The 20,002-nt window shown below is 41.4% G+C and overlaps 3 protein-coding genes and 1 long non-coding RNA gene across 4 annotated transcripts; all 4 read right to left on the bottom strand.

Annotated features, from left to right (window-relative positions):
• Positions 1-1,603: 1,603 nt before the first annotated feature.
• Positions 1,604-2,827, bottom strand: LOC143465230 (uncharacterized). Its single transcript, XM_076963421.1, has 5 exons — positions 2,791-2,827; positions 2,461-2,641; positions 2,110-2,336; positions 1,797-1,962; positions 1,604-1,700 (listed from the first exon to the last, which is right to left on the bottom strand). Exons 1-5 carry the CDS (start codon positions 2,825-2,827, stop codon positions 1,604-1,606), a joined length of 708 nt encoding a protein of 235 aa, XP_076819536.1.
• A 2,904-nt stretch (positions 2,828-5,731) lies between these two features.
• Positions 5,732-6,955, bottom strand: LOC143465228 (uncharacterized). The gene is made up of 5 exons (XM_076963417.1): positions 6,919-6,955; positions 6,589-6,769; positions 6,238-6,464; positions 5,925-6,090; positions 5,732-5,828 (listed from the first exon to the last, which is right to left on the bottom strand). The coding sequence occupies exons 1-5, from the start codon at positions 6,953-6,955 to the stop codon at positions 5,732-5,734; spliced, it is 708 nt and encodes a 235-aa protein (XP_076819532.1).
• A 2,904-nt stretch (positions 6,956-9,859) lies between these two features.
• On the bottom strand, positions 9,860-11,083 carry LOC143465226 (uncharacterized). Its single transcript, XM_076963416.1, has 5 exons — positions 11,047-11,083; positions 10,717-10,897; positions 10,366-10,592; positions 10,053-10,218; positions 9,860-9,956 (listed from the first exon to the last, which is right to left on the bottom strand). Exons 1-5 carry the CDS (start codon positions 11,081-11,083, stop codon positions 9,860-9,862), a joined length of 708 nt encoding a protein of 235 aa, XP_076819531.1.
• Positions 11,084-18,317: 7,234 nt separating this feature from the next.
• Positions 18,318-19,386, bottom strand: LOC143465821 (uncharacterized). The gene is made up of 3 exons (XR_013118665.1): positions 19,076-19,386; positions 18,583-18,971; positions 18,318-18,474 (listed from the first exon to the last, which is right to left on the bottom strand). It is a non-coding gene; the product is annotated as an uncharacterized LOC143465821 (long non-coding RNA).
• Between the last annotated feature and the right edge of the window lie 616 nt (positions 19,387-20,002).

The raw sequence follows: 20,002 nt of genomic DNA, 5'->3' as shown, positions 1-20,002 counted from the left end.
CATGTCGTGCTGTACGCGGTGTTGATTTTTCGATTTGTATTTACTAATAAAGGAGCCCGGTCGTCACCTGGCCGAGGTTCTGTATCCACCAAGTCGTAGCCTACAGTAGGACGCTAAAGGGGTCAATTCCGTTTAGGAAAACGATCTCAAGCGAGCAACCGTGCGTTTATGACAATGTCGAACTCAAAGCGTCATAAAAAAGAAAGTAAGAAATTTTTCGGTCCAATGCGCATGTGACGTCGAGGTGAGCTGGTTTGTTATGGTTTTTTTTGGCGATAGCTGGTTGCAGGTACAGGCTGAGTCGTGAATTTGGTGGGGTTGCAAATTTTAGTTTTCTGGAGTATCTGTCCTAAAATTTTAAGCTCATGACTTGCTGTAAAGTTAAGATAGGTAGTTGTTTCAGGGACTGTAGGCCCATCCGAAACTCTATCTTAAACAATGCAAAGTAACATTTTTCAATTTGAATTTGTTTCTGAACAAGCCCGGTCACCTCGCTGAGTTTTTGTATCCGCCGAGATGTAGGATAAAAGGGCTTAATGCAGAATTTTGAGCAAATTCTCGTATCTGGATTTCTCACACCAAATACTTCAACTTTTAAACAACTTTTTTCCTTACATTTTTCCAAAAATAGTCAGCCAAAAAGCCCTAATTTTGAACCAACACAAAACGACCATAACAAATTAAGGTCACATACGCACTGGACCGGAACCATTCCAAGTTTTTCTATAGTGACGTCTTGCATGCGACCTTCGTCACAACCGCCGTGTTGCCGTTTCAAAACTGCTCAAAACGGTACTACAGGCCCTTCAGAAATTTTAGTGCAACGATTCTGTCCAAACTAAGACTGTATAGACAGTCCTTAGCCTCGATCTCATTGCAAGCCAAAATTAGGGAGGTTCATGATTTGGTTTTGCGATATTAACTTCTTCATTTATTGTACTTCACATTGAGAAGCCTGTCTTTCTAAATTGGGTCATGATGCCTTAACGCCGTAATTTGAGCTAATGCTGGCACGTGCGTGGAATTTTCACATCAGACGGTTAAACTTTAAAAAAAAATATTTTCCTTCCATTAGCAAAACAAGCCTTCAAAAATCCTCAGCTTCGAACTACGGTCGGGACCCCGGGAAATTCAAATTCCGTTTCCCCGGGATTTCGGATTTGACGTTTTGGCAGTTCAACGTTGCTCGATATGTTTATTAAATTTGTTTGAAACAGTTTTACGGTAGCTAGCCAGCCACTTAGGTTCGGCACGAAGTGTTGTCATAGTATTGTCATGTCACGTCGAACTATTGGGTAACGATGGCAGAACAATTGCTTTTATCGCACGAGCTTGCTTGGACCTTGTGCACCGGGTTTCAGTCAAACTGTATCCATGTGCTCGCTGCTGCTTCTGACCGAATCTTGGCAAATTTTAATCGAAATCATAACTATGGCCGGCTATTTAAATGCTTTGGTAAAACGTCAGACATAATCATAGAGATGTTAGTTTTACCCTGTTTGACGGCATCACAATAGATCAGATCGTGCAGTTCACGGAAGATCTTTTATTGGAGTAACATTAAAAAACAAAACGGAATAACTTAAAAAAAGAAATAATTCTACTAAAGAAAAGGCGGTAGATCATAATTCGACCGAAGCTCGCTCGATCCGTGTGCGAAGGTACATGATGCCGCCGAGTGGGCAATTCCTCGGGACCACCTAAAATCAAGTAAACGTAACAATTATTTTACTAAACTAAGTTGCAATCATAAACGAGTAGCGTTGTCTTAGATCTTAACAGAAAAATTTGCTTACCGTTCACATATCTTCGTTTTGTATCTATACACGGCGGAAATATCAGGTCGTTTTTCTTTTTCGTCATGCACAAAAATACACTTCGACCGATAGCGACATCTCCCGGTTGCTTGCAAAAATGCGCAGGGGCGTCTAGTTTTGGACATTTCGCTGCGTTCGCCCGAATCTGAAAATAAAAAAATAGCATAAAATTTCCTTTAAATAAGCTGAGGTTGATTGGATCGGCATCGTTAGAATTAACTTTCATAAATACAAGCCGGGGCAGATCATAAACCATGCAGAGACCAGTTTGAATGACGGCCAATGAACTTACCTAGGTATCTGTGATGTATTGCAGCACAAGGCAAGCGACGTCCCAAGATGTCCACTTCAGCATTATTCCCGGACCGTTCGAAGCTTGCCGACGCCGTAAAGGATTTTCGCGCTGAGCGGGGAAAAAACTCGGGGGCGTTGGGGTCAAGCGACGAGAAGTATTTCGTCTTTTCTTCGTGGACCAGGAGACAGTCCGGTCCGAGCTCGCATAGACCCTCGTCGTGATACCTGTTTAGAAATAACATTTACGTCAATACGTTGTATTGCCTACGTGATTGACGGTGTGTTTGAACTCACACAACAGTCGTAACAAGTTTTAGTAACTACAGTACATGAGGTCACAACCACGTACTTTGGACACAGTCCGCTCTTTTGCGCGCCATATTCAGAGATCGACGGTTTCGGTTCGATCCCGGCTTCCACGGGAGAGAAAAATGTCGTTTGCGCCGGGACGCGATCGTCATCGAACGGCGATGAGAAATCCTGGTCTCGAGAAGTGGGAAGTATCAGTGCTGTCATCTCAAACGACTTGCCTGGAAAAATATCAAGCAACGACATCATTCGAGTTCAACAAACACTTTCCTTGAAACTTAACGTTTTACCGAAACGAGCAGAATCGTGACGTCATACAACTGCGCTCTTGCAAAAGGCGAAGAGCTTCTTCAGACAATCGACGACTTACTTCCAAAAAGTGTCCAAGTATTTCTGTGCTGATCCATTCTGTGTGGTCGGTCAAGCTCATCTACAGTATAATGACAGTGCGGCAACAAATACACGGTCGGTTTTATACCAAATCGGCGTGTGATAAGACCGCCCGAGTTGCGATCGGTAAACAGGGTAAGCGATAAATTTTCACTCAAATCACATCGCCGAAACGAGTTTATATCAACGACCTAGCATCGGGCAAGAGATAGACAATCTGTGCTTCGATTAAATTATTATCCAGCTAACTTCGATGCTCGCTTGCAAGAGATCAACCTCTTAGCTTTATGCTCAAGTTTATACAAAGCAGGTTGCTCACGGCGCTTGTTTTGAAGTTTTTTTCGAGGGAGACTGTTCTCAGATGCTTCCAACAAAGCGAATTCCGCACTGCAAGTTTTGATACGGAGTTGCTTCCAGTATTCTCTGATCAAGTTTCAAAGGTTAGCCCCGCTCCGAGATTAATTTTGGCAAAAATTGTTTTAGAAACCCGATTGTGACCTCTGTATGAATGTCCCATTTCAAATCGAAACGTATTCCACAACAAAATAGAAATCGAGTGGTTACTGTCGCTTATCGTGATACCATCGAGCGTTATAGCTCAGCAAACGACACATACCAACCGGAGTGATCGTGACATTGAGCCTCGTTGACTCTATTCAGCGTCTTTTCAAAACTGATCGCTTCAACTTACAGTAACAACCAACTGAAAGAGAAAGTTTTAAAATGGTGGAATTATGTATGGAATATTGCGTCTTGGTCAATACGCGTGCATGCCACGTGCTTGTCACTCACCGATTCTACTCACTTTATAAAAATCAGTTTGCAAGGGTCCAGAGATGAAAAGTATTTCGGCTTGAGGATTCGCTATAAGGTTTATCATAGAAATCACCTGAAATCAATTTAAATTGTTTCTGTTCGACTGGCTTTAGTCTGTTAAATCAGTTTTAGACACCGAACGGTCAATACGTCGCCGTTGTTTGGTGAAAAATCCCTTAACAAAAATTAATCTGAGTTAAAGTAATACGTAGGAAAAATAATGAGTTAATCGACACATTCCATAATTTACACCAAAAATGTTCCGATTGTCTAATAAAGCATTAAAGCCAACGCATTTGTTTGTTCATAACGGCGGCGGTATTCGGAGAATCAATTGGGAAGGTAAAATTCGGCGGTGTTTTATCGATAACATTGTAACTCACATTATTCGCGGTACAACATGTTTTTAAATAAGCAGACTGTTTGTTGGCTAAATTTCGACTACGTTGCCCAGCATTCCTCGTAGAAGAAGAAGAGCGTGTATACAGAACTTGCACTTGGGCATGTCGTGCTGTACGCGGTGTTGATTTTTCGATTTGTATTTACTAATAAAGGAGCCCGGTCGTCACCTGGCCGAGGTTCTGTATCCACCAAGTCGTAGCCTACAGTAGGACGCTAAAGGGGTCAATTCCGTTTAGGAAAACGATCTCAAGCGAGCAACCGTGCGTTTATGACAATGTCGAACTCAAAGCGTCATAAAAAAGAAAGTAAGAAATTTTTCGGTCCAATGCGCATGTGACGTCGAGGTGAGCTGGTTTGTTATGGTTTTTTTTGGCGATAGCTGGTTGCAGGTACAGGCTGAGTCGTGAATTTGGTGGGGTTGCAAATTTTAGTTTTCTGGAGTATCTGTCCTAAAATTTTAAGCTCATGACTTGCTGTAAAGTTAAGATAGGTAGTTGTTTCAGGGACTGTAGGCCCATCCGAAACTCTATCTTAAACAATGCAAAGTAACATTTTTCAATTTGAATTTGTTTCTGAACAAGCCCGGTCACCTCGCTGAGTTTTTGTATCCGCCGAGATGTAGGATAAAAGGGCTTAATGCAGAATTTTGAGCAAATTCTCGTATCTGGATTTCTCACACCAAATACTTCAACTTTTAAACAACTTTTTTCCTTACATTTTTCCAAAAATAGTCAGCCAAAAAGCCCTAATTTTGAACCAACACAAAACGACCATAACAAATTAAGGTCACATACGCACTGGACCGGAACCATTCCAAGTTTTTCTATAGTGACGTCTTGCATGCGACCTTCGTCACAACCGCCGTGTTGCCGTTTCAAAACTGCTCAAAACGGTACTACAGGCCCTTCAGAAATTTTAGTGCAACGATTCTGTCCAAACTAAGACTGTATAGACAGTCCTTAGCCTCGATCTCATTGCAAGCCAAAATTAGGGAGGTTCATGATTTGGTTTTGCGATATTAACTTCTTCATTTATTGTACTTCACATTGAGAAGCCTGTCTTTCTAAATTGGGTCATGATGCCTTAACGCCGTAATTTGAGCTAATGCTGGCACGTGCGTGGAATTTTCACATCAGACGGTTAAACTTTAAAAAAAAATATTTTCCTTCCATTAGCAAAACAAGCCTTCAAAAATCCTCAGCTTCGAACTACGGTCGGGACCCCGGGAAATTCAAATTCCGTTTCCCCGGGATTTCGGATTTGACGTTTTGGCAGTTCAACGTTGCTCGATATGTTTATTAAATTTGTTTGAAACAGTTTTACGGTAGCTAGCCAGCCACTTAGGTTCGGCACGAAGTGTTGTCATAGTATTGTCATGTCACGTCGAACTATTGGGTAACGATGGCAGAACAATTGCTTTTATCGCACGAGCTTGCTTGGACCTTGTGCACCGGGTTTCAGTCAAACTGTATCCATGTGCTCGCTGCTGCTTCTGACCGAATCTTGGCAAATTTTAATCGAAATCATAACTATGGCCGGCTATTTAAATGCTTTGGTAAAACGTCAGACATAATCATAGAGATGTTAGTTTTACCCTGTTTGACGGCATCACAATAGATCAGATCGTGCAGTTCACGGAAGATCTTTTATTGGAGTAACATTAAAAAACAAAACGGAATAACTTAAAAAAAGAAATAATTCTACTAAAGAAAAGGCGGTAGATCATAATTCGACCGAAGCTCGCTCGATCCGTGTGCGAAGGTACATGATGCCGCCGAGTGGGCAATTCCTCGGGACCACCTAAAATCAAGTAAACGTAACAATTATTTTACTAAACTAAGTTGCAATCATAAACGAGTAGCGTTGTCTTAGATCTTAACAGAAAAATTTGCTTACCGTTCACATATCTTCGTTTTGTATCTATACACGGCGGAAATATCAGGTCGTTTTTCTTTTTCGTCATGCACAAAAATACACTTCGACCGATAGCGACATCTCCCGGTTGCTTGCAAAAATGCGCAGGGGCGTCTAGTTTTGGACATTTCGCTGCGTTCGCCCGAATCTGAAAATAAAAAAATAGCATAAAATTTCCTTTAAATAAGCTGAGGTTGATTGGATCGGCATCGTTAGAATTAACTTTCATAAATACAAGCCGGGGCAGATCATAAACCATGCAGAGACCAGTTTGAATGACGGCCAATGAACTTACCTAGGTATCTGTGATGTATTGCAGCACAAGGCAAGCGACGTCCCAAGATGTCCACTTCAGCATTATTCCCGGACCGTTCGAAGCTTGCCGACGCCGTAAAGGATTTTCGCGCTGAGCGGGGAAAAAACTCGGGGGCGTTGGGGTCAAGCGACGAGAAGTATTTCGTCTTTTCTTCGTGGACCAGGAGACAGTCCGGTCCGAGCTCGCATAGACCCTCGTCGTGATACCTGTTTAGAAATAACATTTACGTCAATACGTTGTATTGCCTACGTGATTGACGGTGTGTTTGAACTCACACAACAGTCGTAACAAGTTTTAGTAACTACAGTACATGAGGTCACAACCACGTACTTTGGACACAGTCCGCTCTTTTGCGCGCCATATTCAGAGATCGACGGTTTCGGTTCGATCCCGGCTTCCACGGGAGAGAAAAATGTCGTTTGCGCCGGGACGCGATCGTCATCGAACGGCGATGAGAAATCCTGGTCTCGAGAAGTGGGAAGTATCAGTGCTGTCATCTCAAACGACTTGCCTGGAAAAATATAAAGCAACGACATCATTCGAGTTCAACAAACACTTTCCTTGAAACTTAACGTTTTACCGAAACGAGCAGAATCGTGACGTTATACAACTGCGCTCTTGCAAAAGGCGAAGAGCTTCTTCAGACAATCGACGACTTACTTCCAAAAAGTGTCCAAGTATTTCTGTGCTGATCCATTCTGTGTGGTCGGTCAAGCTCATCTACAGTATAATGACAGTGCGGCAACAAATACACGGTCGGTTTTATACCAAATCGGCGTGTGATAAGACCGCCCGAGTTGCGATCGGTAAACAGGGTAAGCGATAAATTTTCACTCAAATCACATCGCCGAAACGAGTTTATATCAACGACCTAGCATCGGGCAAGAGATAGACAATCTGTGCTTCGATTAAATTATTATCCAGCTAACTTCGATGCTCGCTTGCAAGAGATCAACCTCTTAGCTTTATGCTCAAGTTTATACAAAGCAGGTTGCTCACGGCGCTTGTTTTGAAGTTTTTTTCGAGGGAGACTGTTCTCAGATGCTTCCAACAAAGCGAATTCCGCACTGCAAGTTTTGATACGGAGTTGCTTCCAGTATTCTCTGATCAAGTTTCAAAGGTTAGCCCCGCTCCGAGATTAATTTTGGCAAAAATTGTTTTAGAAACCCGATTGTGACCTCTGTATGAATGTCCCATTTCAAATCGAAACGTATTCCACAACAAAATAGAAATCGAGTGGTTACTGTCGCTTATCGTGATACCATCGAGCGTTATAGCTCAGCAAACGACACATACCAACCGGAGTGATCGTGACATTGAGCCTCGTTGACTCTATTCAGCGTCTTTTCAAAACTGATCGCTTCAACTTACAGTAACAACCAACTGAAAGAGAAAGTTTTAAAATGGTGGAATTATGTATGGAATATTGCGTCTTGGTCAATACGCGTGCATGCCACGTGCTTGTCACTCACCGATTCTACTCACTTTATAAAAATCAGTTTGCAAGGGTCCAGAGATGAAAAGTATTTCGGCTTGAGGATTCGCTATAAGGTTTATCATAGAAATCACCTGAAATCAATTTAAATTGTTTCTGTTCGACTGGCTTTAGTCTGTTAAATCAGTTTTAGACACCGAACGGTCAATACGTCGCCGTTGTTTGGTGAAAAATCCCTTAACAAAAATTAATCTGAGTTAAAGTAATACGTAGGAAAAATAATGAGTTAATCGACACATTCCATAATTTACACCAAAAATGTTCCGATTGTCTAATAAAGCATTAAAGCCAACGCATTTGTTTGTTCATAACGGCGGCGGTATTCGGAGAATCAATTGGGAAGGTAAAATTCGGCGGTGTTTTATCGATAACATTGTAACTCACATTATTCGCGGTACAACATGTTTTTAAATAAGCAGACTGTTTGTTGGCTAAATTTCGACTACGTTGCCCAGCATTCCTCGTAGAAGAAGAAGAGCGTGTATACAGAACTTGCACTTGGGCATGTCGTGCTGTACGCGGTGTTGATTTTTCGATTTGTATTTACTAATAAAGGAGCCCGGTCGTCACCTGGCCGAGGTTCTGTATCCACCAAGTCGTAGCCTACAGTAGGACGCTAAAGGGGTCAATTCCGTTTAGGAAAACGATCTCAAGCGAGCAACCGTGCGTTTATGACAATGTCGAACTCAAAGCGTCATAAAAAAGAAAGTAAGAAATTTTTCGGTCCAATGCGCATGTGACGTCGAGGTGAGCTGGTTTGTTATGGTTTTTTTTGGCGATAGCTGGTTGCAGGTACAGGCTGAGTCGTGAATTTGGTGGGGTTGCAAATTTTAGTTTTCTGGAGTATCTGTCCTAAAATTTTAAGCTCATGACTTGCTGTAAAGTTAAGATAGGTAGTTGTTTCAGGGACTGTAGGCCCATCCGAAACTCTATCTTAAACAATGCAAAGTAACATTTTTCAATTTGAATTTGTTTCTGAACAAGCCCGGTCACCTCGCTGAGTTTTTGTATCCGCCGAGATGTAGGATAAAAGGGCTTAATGCAGAATTTTGAGCAAATTCTCGTATCTGGATTTCTCACACCAAATACTTCAACTTTTAAACAACTTTTTTCCTTACATTTTTCCAAAAATAGTCAGCCAAAAAGCCCTAATTTTGAACCAACACAAAACGACCATAACAAATTAAGGTCACATACGCACTGGACCGGAACCATTCCAAGTTTTTCTATAGTGACGTCTTGCATGCGACCTTCGTCACAACCGCCGTGTTGCCGTTTCAAAACTGCTCAAAACGGTACTACAGGCCCTTCAGAAATTTTAGTGCAACGATTCTGTCCAAACTAAGACTGTATAGACAGTCCTTAGCCTCGATCTCATTGCAAGCCAAAATTAGGGAGGTTCATGATTTGGTTTTGCGATATTAACTTCTTCATTTATTGTACTTCACATTGAGAAGCCTGTCTTTCTAAATTGGGTCATGATGCCTTAACGCCGTAATTTGAGCTAATGCTGGCACGTGCGTGGAATTTTCACATCAGACGGTTAAACTTTAAAAAAAAATATTTTCCTTCCATTAGCAAAACAAGCCTTCAAAAATCCTCAGCTTCGAACTACGGTCGGGACCCCGGGAAATTCAAATTCCGTTTCCCCGGGATTTCGGATTTGACGTTTTGGCAGTTCAACGTTGCTCGATATGTTTATTAAATTTGTTTGAAACAGTTTTACGGTAGCTAGCCAGCCACTTAGGTTCGGCACGAAGTGTTGTCATAGTATTGTCATGTCACGTCGAACTATTGGGTAACGATGGCAGAACAATTGCTTTTATCGCACGAGCTTGCTTGGACCTTGTGCACCGGGTTTCAGTCAAACTGTATCCATGTGCTCGCTGCTGCTTCTGACCGAATCTTGGCAAATTTTAATCGAAATCATAACTATGGCCGGCTATTTAAATGCTTTGGTAAAACGTCAGACATAATCATAGAGATGTTAGTTTTACCCTGTTTGACGGCATCACAATAGATCAGATCGTGCAGTTCACGGAAGATCTTTTATTGGAGTAACATTAAAAAACAAAACGGAATAACTTAAAAAAAGAAATAATTCTACTAAAGAAAAGGCGGTAGATCATAATTCGACCGAAGCTCGCTCGATCCGTGTGCGAAGGTACATGATGCCGCCGAGTGGGCAATTCCTCGGGACCACCTAAAATCAAGTAAACGTAACAATTATTTTACTAAACTAAGTTGCAATCATAAACGAGTAGCGTTGTCTTAGATCTTAACAGAAAAATTTGCTTACCGTTCACATATCTTCGTTTTGTATCTATACACGGCGGAAATATCAGGTCGTTTTTCTTTTTCGTCATGCACAAAAATACACTTCGACCGATAGCGACATCTCCCGGTTGCTTGCAAAAATGCGCAGGGGCGTCTAGTTTTGGACATTTCGCTGCGTTCGCCCGAATCTGAAAATAAAAAAATAGCATAAAATTTCCTTTAAATAAGCTGAGGTTGATTGGATCGGCATCGTTAGAATTAACTTTCATAAATACAAGCCGGGGCAGATCATAAACCATGCAGAGACCAGTTTGAATGACGGCCAATGAACTTACCTAGGTATCTGTGATGTATTGCAGCACAAGGCAAGCGACGTCCCAAGATGTCCACTTCAGCATTATTCCCGGACCGTTCGAAGCTTGCCGACGCCGTAAAGGATTTTCGCGCTGAGCGGGGAAAAAACTCGGGGGCGTTGGGGTCAAGCGACGAGAAGTATTTCGTCTTTTCTTCGTGGACCAGGAGACAGTCCGGTCCGAGCTCGCATAGACCCTCGTCGTGATACCTGTTTAGAAATAACATTTACGTCAATACGTTGTATTGCCTACGTGATTGACGGTGTGTTTGAACTCACACAACAGTCGTAACAAGTTTTAGTAACTACAGTACATGAGGTCACAACCACGTACTTTGGACACAGTCCGCTCTTTTGCGCGCCATATTCAGAGATCGACGGTTTCGGTTCGATCCCGGCTTCCACGGGAGAGAAAAATGTCGTTTGCGCCGGGACGCGATCGTCATCGAACGGCGATGAGAAATCCTGGTCTCGAGAAGTGGGAAGTATCAGTGCTGTCATCTCAAACGACTTGCCTGGAAAAATATAAAGCAACGACATCATTCGAGTTCAACAAACACTTTCCTTGAAACTTAACGTTTTACCGAAACGAGCAGAATCGTGACGTTATACAACTGCGCTCTTGCAAAAGGCGAAGAGCTTCTTCAGACAATCGACGACTTACTTCCAAAAAGTGTCCAAGTATTTCTGTGCTGATCCATTCTGTGTGGTCGGTCAAGCTCATCTACAGTATAATGACAGTGCGGCAACAAATACACGGTCGGTTTTATACCAAATCGGCGTGTGATAAGACCGCCCGAGTTGCGATCGGTAAACAGGGTAAGCGATAAATTTTCACTCAAATCACATCGCCGAAACGAGTTTATATCAACGACCTAGCATCGGGCAAGAGATAGACAATCTGTGCTTCGATTAAATTATTATCCAGCTAACTTCGATGCTCGCTTGCAAGAGATCAACCTCTTAGCTTTATGCTCAAGTTTATACAAAGCAGGTTGCTCACGGCGCTTGTTTTGAAGTTTTTTTCGAGGGAGACTGTTCTCAGATGCTTCCAACAAAGCGAATTCCGCACTGCAAGTTTTGATACGGAGTTGCTTCCAGTATTCTCTGATCAAGTTTCAAAGGTTAGCCCCGCTCCGAGATTAATTTTGGCAAAAATTGTTTTAGAAACCCGATTGTGACCTCTGTATGAATGTCCCATTTCAAATCGAAACGTATTCCACAACAAAATAGAAATCGAGTGGTTACTGTCGCTTATCGTGATACCATCGAGCGTTATAGCTCAGCAAACGACACATACCAACCGGAGTGATCGTGACATTGAGCCTCGTTGACTCTATTCAGCGTCTTTTCAAAACTGATCGCTTCAACTTACAGTAACAACCAACTGAAAGAGAAAGTTTTAAAATGGTGGAATTATGTATGGAATATTGCGTCTTGGTCAATACGCGTGCATGCCACGTGCTTGTCACTCACCGATTCTACTCACTTTATAAAAATCAGTTTGCAAGGGTCCAGAGATGAAAAGTATTTCGGCTTGAGGATTCGCTATAAGGTTTATCATAGAAATCACCTGAAATCAATTTAAATTGTTTCTGTTCGACTGGCTTTAGTCTGTTAAATCAGTTTTAGACACCGAACGGTCAATACGTCGCCGTTGTTTGGTGAAAAATCCCTTAACAAAAATTAATCTGAGTTAAAGTAATACGTAGGAAAAATAATGAGTTAATCGACACATTCCATAATTTACACCAAAAATGTTCCGATTGTCTAATAAAGCATTAAAGCCAACGCATTTGTTTGTTCATAACGGCGGCGGTATTCGGAGAATCAATTGGGAAGGTAAAATTCGGCGGTGTTTTATCGATAACATTGTAACTCACATTATTCGCGGTACAACATGTTTTTAAATAAGCAGACTGTTTGTTGGCTAAATTTCGACTACGTTGCCCAGCATTCCTCGTAGAAGAAGAAGAGCGTGTATACAGAACTTGCACTTGGGCATGTCGTGCTGTACGCGGTGTTGATTTTTCGATTTGTATTTACTAATAAAGGAGCCCGGTCGTCACCTGGCCGAGGTTCTGTATCCACCAAGTCGTAGCCTACAGTAGGACGCTAAAGGGGTCAATTCCGTTTAGGAAAACGATCTCAAGCGAGCAACCGTGCGTTTATGACAATGTCGAACTCAAAGCGTCATAAAAAAGAAAGTAAGAAATTTTTCGGTCCAATGCGCATGTGACGTCGAGGTGAGCTGGTTTGTTATGGTTTTTTTTGGCGATAGCTGGTTGCAGGTACAGGCTGAGTCGTGAATTTGGTGGGGTTGCAAATTTTAGTTTTCTGGAGTATCTGTCCTAAAATTTTAAGCTCATGACTTGCTGTAAAGTTAAGATAGGTAGTTGTTTCAGGGACTGTAGGCCCATCCGAAACTCTATCTTAAACAATGCAAAGTAACATTTTTCAATTTGAATTTGTTTCTGAACAAGCCCGGTCACCTCGCTGAGTTTTTGTATCCGCCGAGATGTAGGATAAAAGGGCTTAATGCAGAATTTTGAGCAAATTCTCGTATCTGGATTTCTCACACCAAATACTTCAACTTTTAAACAACTTTTTTCCTTACATTTTTCCAAAAATAGTCAGCCAAAAAGCCCTAATTTTGAACCAACACAAAACGACCATAACAAATTAAGGTCACATACGCACTGGACCGGAACCATTCCAAGTTTTTCTATAGTGACGTCTTGCATGCGACCTTCGTCACAACCGCCGTGTTGCCGTTTCAAAACTGCTCAAAACGGTACTACAGGCCCTTCAGAAATTTTAGTGCAACGATTCTGTCCAAACTAAGACTGTATAGACAGTCCTTAGCCTCGATCTCATTGCAAGCCAAAATTAGGGAGGTTCATGATTTGGTTTTGCGATATTAACTTCTTCATTTATTGTACTTCACATTGAGAAGCCTGTCTTTCTAAATTGGGTCATGATGCCTTAACGCCGTAATTTGAGCTAATGCTGGCACGTGCGTGGAATTTTCACATCAGACGGTTAAACTTTAAAAAAAAATATTTTCCTTCCATTAGCAAAACAAGCCTTCAAAAATCCTCAGCTTCGAACTACGGTCGGGACCCCGGGAAATTCAAATTCCGTTTCCCCGGGATTTCGGATTTGACGTTTTGGCAGTTCAACGTTGCTCGATATGTTTATTAAATTTGTTTGAAACAGTTTTACGGTAGCTAGCCAGCCACTTAGGTTCGGCACGAAGTGTTGTCATAGTATTGTCATGTCACGTCGAACTATTGGGTAACGATGGCAGAACAATTGCTTTTATCGCACGAGCTTGCTTGGACCTTGTGCACCGGGTTTCAGTCAAACTGTATCCATGTGCTCGCTGCTGCTTCTGACCGAATCTTGGCAAATTTCAATCGAAATCATAACTATGGCCGGCTATTTAAATGCTTTGGTAAAACGTCAGACATAATCATAGAGATGTTAGTTTTACCCTGTTTGACGGCATCACAATAGATCAGATCGTGCAGTTCACGGAAGATCTTTTATTGGAGTAACATTAAAAAACAAAACGGAATAACTTAAAAAAAGAAATAATTCTACTAAAGAAAAGGCGGTAGATCATAATTCGACCGAAGCTCGCTCGATCCGTGTGCGAAGGTACATGATGCCGCCGAGTGGGCAATTCCTCGGGACCACCTAAAATCAAGTAAACGTAACAATTATTTTACTAAACTAAGTTGCAATCATAAACGAGTAGCGTTGTCTTAGATCTTAACAGAAAAATTTGCTTACCGTTCACATATCTTCGTTTTGTATCTATACACGGCGGAAATATCAGGTCGTTTTTCTTTTTCGTCATGCACAAAAATACACTTCGACCGATAGCGACATCTCCCGGTTGCTTGCAAAAATGCGCAGGGGCGTCTAGTTTTGGACATTTCGCTGCGTTCGCCCGAATCTGAAAATAAAAAAATAGCATAAAATTTCCTTTAAATAAGCTGAGGTTGATTGGATCGGCATCGTTAGAATTAACTTTCATAAATACAAGCCGGGGCAGATCATAAACCATGCAGAGACCAGTTTGAATGACGGCCAATGAACTTACCTAGGTATCTGTGATGTATTGCAGCACAAGGCAAGCGACGTCCCAAGATGTCCACTTCAGCATTATTCCCGGACCGTTCGAAGCTTGCCGACGCCGTAAAGGATTTTCGCGCTGAGCGGGGAAAAAACTCGGGGGCGTTGGGGTCAAGCGACGAGAAGTATTTCGTCTTTTCTTCGTGGACCAGGAGACAGTCCGGTCCGAGCTCGCATAGACCCTCGTCGTGATACCTGTTTAGAAATAACATTTACGTCAATACGTTGTATTGCCTACGTGATTGACGGTGTGTTTGAACTCACACAACAGTCGTAACAAGTTTTAGTAACTACAGTACATGAGGTCACAACCACGTACTTTGGACACAGTCCGCTCTTTTGCGCGCCATATTCAGAGATCGACAGTTTCGGTTCGATCCCGGCTTCCACGGGAGAGAAAAATGTCGTTTGCGCCGGGACGCGATCGTCATCGAACGGCGATGAGAAATCCTGGTCTCGAGAAGTGGGAAGTATCAGTGCTGTCATCTCAAACGACTTGCCTGGAAAAATATAAAGCAACGACATCATTCGAGTTCAACAAACACTTTCCTTGAAACTTAACGTTTTACCGAAACGAGCAGAATCGTGACGTTATACAACTGCGCTCTTGCAAAAGGCGAAGAGCTTCTTCAGACAATCGACGACTTACTTCCAAAAAGTGTCCAAGTATTTCTGTGCTGATCCATTCTGTGTGGTCGGTCAAGCTCATCTACAGTATAATGACAGTGCGGCAACAAATACACGGTCGGTTTTATACCAAATCGGCGTGTGATAAGACCGCCCGAGTTGCGATCGGTAAACAGGGTAAGCGATAAATTTTCACTCAAATCACATCGCCGAAACGAGTTTATATCAACGACCTAGCATCGGGCAAGAGATAGACAATCTGTGCTTCGATTAAATTATTATCCAGCTAACTTCGATGCTCGCTTGCAAGAGATCAACCTCTTAGCTTTATGCTCAAGTTTATACAAAGCAGGTTGCTCACGGCGCTTGTTTTGAAGTTTTTTTCGAGGGAGACTGTTCTCAGATGCTTCCAACAAAGCGAATTCCGCACTGCAAGTTTTGATACGGAGTTGCTTCCAGTATTCTCTGATCAAGTTTCAAAGGTTAGCCCCGCTCCGAGATTAATTTTGGCAAAAATTGTTTTAGAAACCCGATTGTGACCTCTGTATGAATGTCCCATTTCAAATCGAAACGTATTCCACAACAAAATAGAAATCGAGTGGTTACTGTCGCTTATCGTGATACCATCGAGCGTTATAGCTCAGCAAACGACACATACCAACCGGAGTGATCGTGACATTGAGCCTCGTTGACTCTATTCAGCGTCTTTTCAAAACTGATCGCTTCAACTTACAGTAACAACCAACTGAAAGAGAAAGTTTTAAAATGGTGGAATTATGTATGGAATATTGCGTCTTGGTCAATACGCGTGCATGCCACGTGCTTGTCACTCACCGATTCTACTCACTTTATAAAAATCAGTTTGCAAGGGTCCAGAGATGAAAAGTATTTCGGCTTGAGGATTCGCTATAAGGTTTATCATAGAAATCACCTGAAATCAATTTAAATTGTTTCTGTTCGACTGGCTTTAGTCTGTTAAATCAGTTTTAGACACCGAACGGTCAATACGTCGCCGTTGTTTGGTGAAAAATCCCTTAACAAAAATTAATCTGAGTTAAAGTAATACGTAGGAAAAATAATGAGTTAATCGACACATTCCATAATTTACACCAAAAATGTTCCGATTGTCTAATAAAGCATTAAAGCCAACGCATTTGTTTGTTCATAACGGCGGCGGTATTCGGAGAATCAATTGGGAAGGTAAAATTCGGCGGTGTTTTATCGATAACATTGTAACTCACATTATTCGCGGTACAACATGTTTTTAAATAAGCAGACTGTTTGTTGGCTAAATTTCGACTACGTTGCCCAGCATTCCTCGTAGAAGAAGAAGAGCGTGTATACAGAACTTGCACTTGGGCATGTCGTGCTGTACGCGGTGTTGATTTTTCGATTTGTATTTACTAATAAAGGAGCCCGGTCGTCACCTGGCCGAGGTTCTGTATCCACCAAGTCGTAGCCTACAGTAGGACGCTAAAGGGGTCAATTCCGTTTAGGAAAACGATCTCAAGCGAGCAACCGTGCGTTTATGACAATGTCGAACTCAAAGCGTCATAAAAAAGAAAGTAAGAAATTTTTCGGTCCAATGCGCATGTGACGTCGAGGTGAGCTGGTTTGTTATGGTTTTTTTTGGCGATAGCTGGTTGCAGGTACAGGCTGAGTCGTGAATTTGGTGGGGTTGCAAATTTTAGTTTTCTGGAGTATCTGTCCTAAAATTTTAAGCTCATGACTTGCTGTAAAGTTAAGATAGGTAGTTGTTTCAGGGACTGTAGGCCCATCCGAAACTCTATCTTAAACAATGCAAAGTAACATTTTTCAATTTGAATTTGTTTCTGAACAAGCCCGGTCACCTCGCTGAGTTTTTGTATCCGCCGAGATGTAGGATAAAAGGGCTTAATGCAGAATTTTGAGCAAATTCTCGTATCTGGATTTCTCACACCAAATACTTCAACTTTTAAACAACTTTTTTCCTTACATTTTTCCAAAAATAGTCAGCCAAAAAGCCCTAATTTTGAACCAACACAAAACGACCATAACAAATTAAGGTCACATACGCACTGGACCGGAACCATTCCAAGTTTTTCTATAGTGACGTCTTGCATGCGACCTTCGTCACAACCGCCGTGTTGCCGTTTCAAAACTGCTCAAAACGGTACTACAGGCCCTTCAGAAATTTTAGTGCAACGATTCTGTCCAAACTAAGACTGTATAGACAGTCCTTAGCCTCGATCTCATTGCAAGCCAAAATTAGGGAGGTTCATGATTTGGTTTTGCGATATTAACTTCTTCATTTATTGTACTTCACATTGAGAAGCCTGTCTTTCTAAATTGGGTCATGATGCCTTAACGCCGTAATTTGAGCTAATGCTGGCACGTGCGTGGAATTTTCACATCAGACGGTTAAACTTTAAAAAAAAATATTTTCCTTCCATTAGCAAAACAAGCCTTCAAAAATCCTCAGCTTCGAACTACGGTCGGGACCCCGGGAAATTCAAATTCCGTTTCCCCGGGATTTCGGATTTGACGTTTTGGCAGTTCAACGTTGCTCGATATGTTTATTAAATTTGTTTGAAACAGTTTTACGGTAGCTAGCCAGCCACTTAGGTTCGGCACGAAGTGTTGTCATAGTATTGTCATGTCACGTCGAACTATTGGGTAACGATGGCAGAACAATTGCTTTTATCGCACGAGCTTGCTTGGACCTTGTGCACCGGGTTTCAGTCAAACTGTATCCATGTGCTCGCTGCTGCTTCTGACCGAATCTTGGCAAATTTTAATCGAAATCATAACTATGGCCGGCTATTTAAATGCTTTGGTAAAACGTCAGACATAATCATAGAGATGTTAGTTTTACCCTGTTTGACGGCATCACAATAGATCAGATCGTGCAGTTCACGGAAGATCTTTTATTGGAGTAACATTAAAAAACAAAACGGAATAACTTAAAAAAAGAAATAATTCTACTAAAGAAAAGGCGGTAGATCATAATTCGACCGAAGCTCGCTCGATCCGTGTGCGAAGGTACATGATGCCGCCGAGTGGGCAATTCCTCGGGACCACCTAAAATCAAGTAAACGTAACAATTATTTTACTAAACTAAGTTGCAATCATAAACGAGTAGCGTTGTCTTAGATCTTAACAGAAAAATTTGCTTACCGTTCACATATCTTCGTTTTGTATCTATACACGGCGGAAATATCAGGTCGTTTTTCTTTTTCGTCATGCACAAAAATACACTTCGACCGATAGCGACATCTCCCGGTTGCTTGCAAAAATGCGCAGGGGCGTCTAGTTTTGGACTTTTTGCTGCGTTCGCCCGAATCTGAAAATGTAAAATTAGCATAAAATTTCCTTTAAATAAGCTAATGTTTATTGAATCAGCATCGTTAGAATTAACTTTCAAAAATATAAGCACGGGCAGATTATACACCATGCAGAGATCCAATATGTCCACTTCAGCAACATTCGTGGACCGTTCGAAGATTTCGGACGCCGTAAAATGTTTTCGCGCAGAACGGGGAAAAAACTCGGGGGCGTTGGGGTCAGGCGACGAGAAGTATTTCGTCTTTTCTTCGTGGACCAGGGGACAGTCCGGTCCGAGCTCGCATAGACCCTCGTCGTGATATCTGTTTTCAAATAACATTTACGTCAATACGTTGAAGACAGACCATTTATTCAAATAACATCTAAAAAACAACATAATAACTTAATATTGGAAATAATCTAAAGAACGGAGGTAGATCGTAGTTCGACCGAAGCTCACTCTATCCGAGTAAGTAGGAACAAAATGCAGCCGAATGGACAATTCCCTGAAACCACCTAAAATCAAGTAAACGTAACAATTTTAAATATTAGTTTACTAAATTAAGTTGCAATAATAAACGAATACCGTTGTCTTAATTTTTAACAGAAAATTTTTTTACCGTACACATGTCTTCGTCTTCCATTTCAGCACAACTGCATCACCGGAAAAAATTGTCTAAGTTAGGATACATTAAACCTCAAGCACCGGTAAAGCACAATATTCGCACTCACAAAAACACTTCGTCTGCAACAATCGCTAACTCACAGACCTCGTGCCAAAAGAAATGCGGAGGCGGAAATTCGGATGTACTTCAGGTCAATTGTTGAAAATGAACATCAAAATCATGATAAGCTTTGCATCAGTAAGTGTTTGTAACATCCATTTGACAAATCTTCCCTAAAATTTAACTAATACTGTAATAGAATGTAATTAAAACCTAAAAAAGTGCTGTATTATCACTGTTTCAGAAGACTGTAAAACAATGTTATCGCCAACATAGAAAAACTAAAACCAATCTGGAACAACAAATCACAACTCACACAATTACAACTCAGACACGCTGCTTGCGCAATGGACAAATGCCTCACAAAAAAACGCTAATTAGTAATTACTATTAGAGGCGTGTTCGCGTTATTAGAAAACACAAGTGCCCGAGGGAGCAAACAGAATTTCCGAAAACACCTTAAGTTTATACAACACACATCCTATCAAAAAGATTAAGCTTTCTATACGTGCACTTTAAATCACATTTATGGCAATTTTGGTAAAGTAATATTAATATTTCACAAAGGTGGGTATAAATCAAAAATTTCCCGATATAAAGACATATCGAAATACCTTAACTGAAAGAGGTAAAAAGTCGTTTTAAAATGTGGAAACATGTTTTTACACACGATGTAATCACCTGTTAAGTGGTAGAAGTAGGTGGAAAATATTAACCCACCTCACATTCCACTATCTTCCACCTTAAACGTGAAAGTGAAAGATGGAGAATGAGCAATCCAACTTGCAAAACCACTTTTTTCATTTGCAGTGGGTCATTTTT

This window comes from Clavelina lepadiformis, chromosome 7 (genome assembly GCF_947623445.1).
Source record: "Clavelina lepadiformis chromosome 7, kaClaLepa1.1, whole genome shotgun sequence".
In the NCBI taxonomy this organism is placed as follows: Eukaryota; Metazoa; Chordata; class Ascidiacea; order Aplousobranchia; family Clavelinidae; genus Clavelina; species Clavelina lepadiformis.
This window is presented reverse-complemented; position numbering and strand designations above follow the sequence as displayed.